Source organism: Hyaena hyaena, unplaced genomic scaffold (genome assembly GCF_003009895.1).
Source record: "Hyaena hyaena isolate Hyena2069 unplaced genomic scaffold, ASM300989v1 scaffold_287, whole genome shotgun sequence".
NCBI classification, from domain to species: Eukaryota; Metazoa; Chordata; class Mammalia; order Carnivora; family Hyaenidae; genus Hyaena; species Hyaena hyaena.
Genome location: NW_024080919.1, coordinates 1,984,574 through 1,992,775, shown reverse-complemented (window position 1 = coordinate 1,992,775; position 8,202 = coordinate 1,984,574). Strand labels below are relative to the sequence as shown.

The following is an 8,202-nucleotide window of genomic DNA, read 5'->3' as shown; positions in this document are numbered from 1 at the left end:
GAGCCTGGGTGGCTCAGTCGGCTAAGTGTTTGACTTCGGCTCAGGTCATGATCTCACGGTTCATGGGTTCAAGCCCCGCATCGGGCTCTGTGCCGACAGCTCAGAGCCTGGAGCCTGTTTCAGATTTTGTATCTCCCTCTCTCCCTGACCGTCCCCCACTTGCACTGTCTCTCTCTGTCTCAAAAATAAATTTAAAAAATTAAAAAAAAAACAACTCTAGTAACTAAAACAGCATAAAAACAGACATAGGTTAATGAAACAGAATAAAGAGCCCAAAAATAAATCCAGGCATATAGGGTTAATTAATCTATGACAGAGGAGACAAGGATGCACATCTTCATGGTGTTTGGAAAACTGGACCACTATTTTATACCATATACAAAATGGATTAAAACTTTTTAAGACCTAAAACGATAATGTCCTAGAAGAAACCACAGGCGAGAATATTAGAAATCTGTTTTTGGATCAGTCTCCTCAGGCAAGGGCAATAAAAACTAACAACACGTGGCATCATATCAAGCTAAAAAGTTCTGCACAGCAAAGGAAACCCATCAAAACTGAACGTGGGAAGCAATATTTGCAAATCATATATTTGATAAGGGGTTAATATCCAAAATACATAAAGAACTCACCAACTTAGTATCAAGAAAACCAACCACCTGATTAAAAAAAAAAATGGGCAGAGGACGTGAATAGCGATTTCTCCGCAGAGGACACAGGTCGCCAGCAGGGCAGGGACAGGCGGCGGCACCCGCGGGGACATCCCCCCACACCTCTCAAACTGACTGTCGTCAAAAAGGAAAAATAAGTGCTGGTGAGGATGCGGAGACTGTACTTTAGAATCCAATGGGAGAGCCAAGTGGTTTTACCAGACACAGATATTAACCAAAAAAATTCAAGAATTACTAGGAATGGTGTCATTTTCATCATGAACGAAACCGTTCGAAACCACACCCCACAGCGTGCGCCCGTGTCATAGACGCCTGCTGTGTCACAGAGCACTCGTCTCGCCATTTTGTCGCTCAGGCATGTTGAGAACAGAGACCAAGGGTTTGTGGTTTTTAACGCCTTTATTACACCCGGTGCAGCGTCTGCACACAACGGGAACCCAGGTGCTGCTGACGCGATTCAGTTTAGACAGATTAGTTTCAATGTAATTTCTCAATGTTACAGACTGATGGCTAAAGAGGAAACACATTAATACCGAATTAGCTTGTTTAAACAGTTATCGATGGTCCAATTGACGCCGGCCCTGTGCTAATTAATAGCCGAGAAGCTGGATGAGACGTGCTTTGTGCCCCCCCCCCCCGCCCCCGTCAGCTCACCTCCAGGAAAAGACCATGGACCCTCGGGGGCCTTCCAAAAGACACAGGTTGTCTGCAGATCCTGAGCGAGCAAGGAATGGCTCAGACTAAGCCTCGCACATAACTGTACAACAGTATGTTTCAGACGTGTGCCGATGCACATTTATGTAAAAACATGAGTGATGCATATTAGCTGTCGGTCACTGTTTATTTTCTCAAGCAGGAGACAGTGATCGGGAGACAATTTAAACACTGTATTTATACATTAAAAAAAAGTACACATGAACACACTGTAAACCTCTGATGTGAAAGTTAAGAGTTTTAAGAAAACTGAAAGCTTTAAGAGCCGAGAAAGCATTTTGGAAAAGAAACCGTTATAGGAATCTTCAAAGAATTACTAGCACCTCTAACCTGTACCTCAGGTACAAATATATTTCCCAGGTTTGCAAAGGACATAAAATATTTGCTTCTTTTGTACAAAGAGGGTCATTATAAACCATCACATTTGTAGACTACAAATACTGGCCAGGTACCAGATTGGTTTCTCGTTAAGCTAAGGCTGGTCAAAATTCTCTCTCCAAGGACCTTTAGCCCCAGAGCAGGAGACGCCCCCTTCTACTCAAGTATTGGGTCTGGAGCCCCAAAGGGCTGTGACATGCTCAACAATTCTTTGAAGTCTCCTTTTAAAAGTTCATGTGAATTTTTCTGTCCCATAACATTTACTTATTTGAAGTGTAATCTAAATTACTGAACTGTTTCCTCAAATTTTTCTAGAAAACCAATGTTCAAGGAATATCGGTTGTATTTAAGTGGGGCTACAGATGCTGATTTCCACATCTATGGAACAAAACATAATTTGTCAACGGGTTTATTCTACGTGTAGGCAGGAAATGGGAGAAACACTGAGATGTCTCCCCCAAGAATAGAAAGAAGAAGATAATCCTTTGACTATCAAACAGTAAAAACCATCATGGATCAGAGCAGAAGTTAAGCCATCATACACCAGCAGACGGAGCCCAGGCAGGCTCAACGGAGACAAAGCTGAAGGTACGGACAGACCTACGGGACGTGCGGACAGACCTACGGGATGTGCCAATCAAGCTGATGTGGAGAAGCAACTACTGGCAGAGAATCTCTACAATCATCCAGGGGAAGAGCGTGCCCTGGTCCACAAACATGAAAATCAGCAGATCCATCCCCACAGGGAGATGGATGCATGAGGCAACTTGCTTCCCTTGCTCAGAATCCATGCTCACCATGTAACCGGCTGGTCATAAATGGACATCCCCAGAAGATGTGCCTAAAGGGAGAGAACGATTGATAGTTATATTTCTCATTGTAAATGGAAGTACTAACATTTTTTTAAAATATCAGTTACTGTGAGCTTGATTAATGTGAGTTTCCTATGAGATGGTTCCACTCTCCATCTGCTGACAAACTAGGTCTATAAAGATCTAATCAGACAACTAGATGCATCATATCTACCAGGGTGACGCCACCTTAAGTGGTCCCTGGCCTTCCCCAGGTACAGTCCACTCTGCTACCATCAAGCTTCTGTACCAACTCTGTCCAGTATGGTAGCCACAAGCCACATGTGGATATTACTGAGCATTTGAAATGCGGCTAGTCTGAACGGAGATGTGCTGTAAGTGTAAAATACGCACCAGATTTCAAAGCCTTGGGACCCTCCCCCCAAAGAAAGAATGTAAAACATTTCAATAATTGTTATCTGAGAATGACTACATAATGAAATGATATAATATTTTGGATATATTGGAATAAAAGCTAATAAAATTGATTAATCGGTTTTTCCTTTTTTATACGTAGCGAGTAGCAAACTGAAAATTCATGTATGTGCGGCTCACATTATATTTCTATCGGACATCATTCTATGCAAATAATGACAATAGGTTCGATTTTAAAGTTCGTACTATGCCCTTCCTGATACACTGGACTTGGGAAGACACAGGAGAGGCCCGGTGGTGCCTTTCTGACACGGATATCAATCAAGCAGAATTAAGTGGCCATTCCTTATTCCTTTACTTTAGAAAAGCAATGACAACTAGTACGTAAGTACTTGCGAGAGTGCTGATATCTTAGGCACTTCCCAAGTGCGGGAACAAAAAAGGCCGTGGAGTCCAGAGGCCTGGGCTCAAGGCTGACTTGTACCATGTCGAGGTGCGAGCACACCACAGTGGGGCCGCTCCCTCACTCGTGAGGTGCAGATAATGGTAGATGACCCCAAAGGCTTGGCCTGCACCTGCCTCTGCCTAGATAATGATGAGCGAGTGCTGGAACCAAGAAGCTAACCCTCTGATTTCCTAGTAGTTTAGCATTATGATTTCCACAAGAGTTATAAGGTAAATATCAAAGATAACTATGTGAAAAGATAGGTTTTTATTCATCAAAAGTTAACAGCAACAGGCACATGTTAAAATGAGTATGGCAAAGCCTTTTACAAACGGCTTTACACTCAAGCTTTCTCCCAAGAAAATGGCTGTTGCAACGAACTGTAAACATAATCAAGAAACAGTCTTTTACAGTAACAAGGGAAATACAATTGAACTAAAAGAAAGCACCGGTTTCTCTTAAAACTAGATTACAGTTGTGCTTACTATACATGAGACAATTTAAAACAAATTACAAAAGTGGAATGTTTGAAGTTTAAAATTAGTCCTTAGGTTTTGTCCTAGAAAACATCTGTTCACATCAAAAGGCCCATCAAAGGGTAACGTTTCATCAAAGGGAGGGACAAGGAAACGATGCACTGGTTTCAAATCAAAACAAGAAGTTTGGTCACTTAGCTTTGTGCATAGTTTAAGGCAACTGGAGCGTCTGGTACAGCTCGCCTACCTCCCCTCCCCCAGTGTGGCTGCGCACTGTCACATTCTAAGATAATAAATAAAAGCTTACATTTCAAATCCTTTCCCACATGGATAAATACAACACATGCACAGTCACACATGCACAAACATGCACGCAAACACACGTCCACACATTCACACACAACATACCTCGCACGCACGGCAGCGAAAGGGGCTTTAGTACCCTTGCTCTGAAGGACACACTTCCCCATCCCACTTTATCTCAGACTGGCAAGTACCCTGAGCTGATTGTGGTGTTTTAAACATTCCACCTTTTTCTGGCATGTGCAGGTCAAGTGTACAGTAGTGAAAACAACATGCAATGTCTTCACTGCAGAATCATAATACAGCTAGGACATTGGTGTTCTTCCCCGCCCGCCCCAAATCAGAAACTAGCAGGTAAAAAAAAACTGCATTGCCGAGCGGCACCGGAGTGAAAGCGTGGCGGCGCTCTGGGAGAAACGCTCAGTTTCCAGTGCGCAAAACAAAACGACAGCAAACGGGAGGCTTTGGTGGCATCCAAAGAAGAAAAAGGCAAACCAGGGGAAAGAGCTGCAGATAAGTTTGATCTTGAAAATTCTTAGTGGTTCCTTCACAATCATGCTCCAAGGCAATTTAGAACCGGTATTTCAGAGTTGATTTGTAAACATCGAGTCTTGCAGGAGGCAGCAGAGGCTGGGCACTTCACATTTCCTTTTTCTCAGAGAGAGCTGAGTGGAAGGTACGGACACAATGTTGCAGCAGGCCGGTTACATTCCAAGAGACTTCTGCTGAGGGCGGAGTTCAAGCTTCACGGTTGGAGGAGCAGCGCTCTGAAAACCTCGCGGCGCCGCTCGCTTCCTCTGTCACTCCTTTCGGACTCGCTCCTGCCGGGCTTTGCATATTCGAGGTTCACACGAAAGCCAAATGCATATTGCTGTGTGTTCAGGTCTGTAATTAAAAGGCGGGGTCGCACGGCCCCGTGGGGGACGCCCTGGGACGGACGGCGCTGGCCTCGATGCCCCGGAAACCGCGGCGGTCTGGCCGCAGCCCCGCCGCACGGCCCGGTTCACATTTCTAAAAGCCTGCAGGAGGCGGCCTGCACCCGGCCCGGGGCTACGACAGCCGGCTCTCCTGAGGTCCTAACTGTGAGCTCAAGTCCTCGAACGCAGCATCTGCGTCCTCACTGGCGGACTGTTCTCTCTGCAGCCCCTTCCAACTGGCTTTATTCAGCCCCATGTGTCCGAGCATCGTCTGGGAGAGCCTGGTGTTGGAAAACCTGGCCCATTCTGCGAACAAAGGCTCCGCTAGGTAAGTCATGAAACCTCGAGAAAACAAAAAAATACGTATTAACATATATTCTGAAACTTTATCCTCAGGACATCTATCCAATGGTTATTCTCAAGTCTTATTCCAGTATTTTACCTAAGTTTTCAGTGTGTGTGTGTATGTGTAAATGTACGTAACTTCTCTGAAGAACCTATCCAGCAGCTCACGGAACTTTAGGTGAAGGTGAACAGACAAACACGTCAAATTTTTCCCGACGCTTCCCTCCAGCTGCACCGGCCGCCCCACGCGGGCAAGCACTCAGCGGCCCTCGACTGCGGAGAGCAGGCAGCGGCTGCAGGCTGGGGGGGGGGGTCTCCGCCGGGCCTGGGGGCCGGTGCTGGGCTTCGTCCCCTCGGGGATGCGCCCCCACACCCGGCCATGGTTACACTTGGCCACTTTATTTAAGTCAGAATTTACAGAACCAAAACTCATGAGTTTTGAAGGTCTGAGTGTAAAAAGAACAGAACATACTAGTTTCAGCTATTAAAATGAACACTCAAAGTGTGAAGGGCCCTACTTTATAAACAACTCCTATAACTGATCTCCCTTAATTCGTAGTCAGGAAGGGAAGACGGGGAATTCCCGGGTTGTGTGCATCTCTACGCTGTACAGCTCACACCTACATTATGCCCGAGTTCATACTACAGTGGGTCTCATACTCCTAGGAAATCCCCCATCAGCCACATCACACATCCTGGAGAGGCACTTGGCATTATTTCCTCAACGTCTGGTCTGCTACCGACGGGGGCTTCTATGTTCAAATGCGATGTGTGATGTTCACTGCTATGTAACAGTTTTAACATCTTCTTCATCTCTAAAATGTCTTCTTTTCAGCAAAAGACCATGTGTACCAGAGGCCACAGAGGTTTCATTTAGGCAACAGAAAATTCTGGAGTTAAAGCAATTAGCACCCAGTATTTCTAATTAGAAAAGTATACAAATTATGGTATCTGAAATAGTAGTTAATATTGGAAATAACGCCTTTCATTTCTTCCATTGTCTCCACGGGTGTACGGAGCACAGTTATGGGCACTGTTCTGGGGGGGGGGGCCCGCAGGAGTGCAGCAGTGAAGGACAGACGAGATGTGCCCTCAAGGAGTTCTGTTCTGGTGAAGAGAAAGACGTAACCAACAGAGGAAAACGGCATCTCTGCGGTCAAAGAAGACGGTGGCTCGTTGGCAGCCCTCCTCACGCCACGGCGCCAGGCTGGAGCCGTCACTCAGCCCTGCCCCCTCTGGTGCCCCAGGTACGTGGTGAGCCACGGGCTTTATACCCACACGCAGAACCTGGCTACCCTGATTTTGTGGGAGTTTCATCTTATTTGATTCACTCATTATTCCAACCGGTTGAGAGCGTTTGCATCTTGCCTGTAACAGCCAACAAATTAGCATTACCTGCGGCTCTAGATTAACCTCATTCTTTCAGGTCGTAAGTACCTGACAAAAAACGAGTGGGCTGGAGTGATTTCACCTAGTCTTGAGCATCTGAAGGTCTATGTACTTGAGACTCAGGGCACCGCAGATCTGCCGCGGAAGTGTCTTTTCATCTCCTCCAAAGAAAGCCCCGTCCCTGCAAAGCTTCTCAGGCTTCCGGCTGCTTGAGGCCCAGCACCCCCTCCCCTGGGCCTGACTCTGTCTTTCCTCCCCGTTCATCTGCAGTCAAGTCATTACTACCCACTGCCTTCCACACAACGATCCCCTGCAATTGCTGTGTGAGAATTAGATCTCTGAGTCTCTGACCTACTGGCCTCTTTTCAGAGCTCTATGCCACAGAAGTGCACTATCTTCTGGACTTCTAGAAACTTTATCTTTCTGAAGTTTGTGGACACATTTCTTTACGTTCGACCTAATCCTCAAGTCCTACTCCACACCAGCCACCAGGGTCACACTGTCCTGCAACACCCTGCTGACGCGCCGTCCCCACCCTGGCTTATGCTCCAAACCCCCCACCCCCCACCCGCTCTTACGCTCTCACACCAAGCTGCCCCGTTTCACTCAGCACATGTCCCTGTTCGGCGCTGTCTCACTGCACGAAGAGCTCTCAAGCGCCGCCTGCCTCCTGGTGCGGGCAAGGCCGCAGGGGCCAGGCGGCAGCCCTCTAGCTTCGGAGGCAGGGAAAGGGGCGATGGGCTCTGCCTGGGGACAGTGCAAAGTGGCATCTAGGGGAGCCGGGCCTTTAAGAAACACGAGTCAGCCCGTCAGACAGGTGGGAAGGAGCGGCGAGGCGGACAGCGTGAAGGGGCGCCGTGGATTTGGGGACCACTCGGAGTCCCAGGTCTGTGAGGGGAAGCCGCTGGGGAGAGAACTGGGGAGACCACTTGAGGGCAGCTCGCAAGACGCCTGCACAGGACGCTGAAGAATTAGCCCACAGGCAGGGGCACGGAAAAGCAACGACGGGCTGCACGTCACAATCGTGCTCAGTGATGCCCTTTTCACTTTAGAACGGCAACCCCAGAATTATGCAAAAACAGCTTCCACATGGGCACACCATACACTCTGTCAGTTTTAGGACAAAGTCACTGCTCCCTGCTTTGCAAAAATTATGGTTTTCATAACCTAAGATCAAATGAGAGCACATTATAAATAGAGCCCAAAAAAGGAAAAATGGGTAAAATTTCTCAAATTAAAAAATAGAAATGAGCACAATTTTAATAATTTATATTTCAAATGTAGATCTCCTCTTGGCAAAACTAAAATTTTTCTAACGAGCTAGAAGTATATACAGTT

The 8,202-nt window shown here is 46.7% G+C and overlaps 1 protein-coding gene across 4 annotated transcripts in view; it reads right to left on the bottom strand.

The window, feature by feature from the left end:
- Positions 1 to 1,331: 1,331 nt before the first annotated feature.
- The window catches only part of PDE7A (phosphodiesterase 7A), a 123,203-nt gene continuing 116,332 nt past the window's right edge, over positions 1,332 to 8,202 (bottom strand). For 3 of the 4 annotated variants that reach the window (XM_039246961.1, XM_039246963.1, XM_039246962.1), the window contains one exon: positions 3,683 to 5,472. In XM_039246961.1, coding sequence (XP_039102892.1) covers positions 5,264 to 5,472 — 209 coding nt within the window. In that variant the 3' untranslated portion in view covers positions 3,683 to 5,263. Of the gene's footprint in view, positions 2,605 to 3,682; positions 5,473 to 8,202 lie in introns of those variants that run through there. The other variant, XR_005530927.1, reaches the window with a different exon arrangement.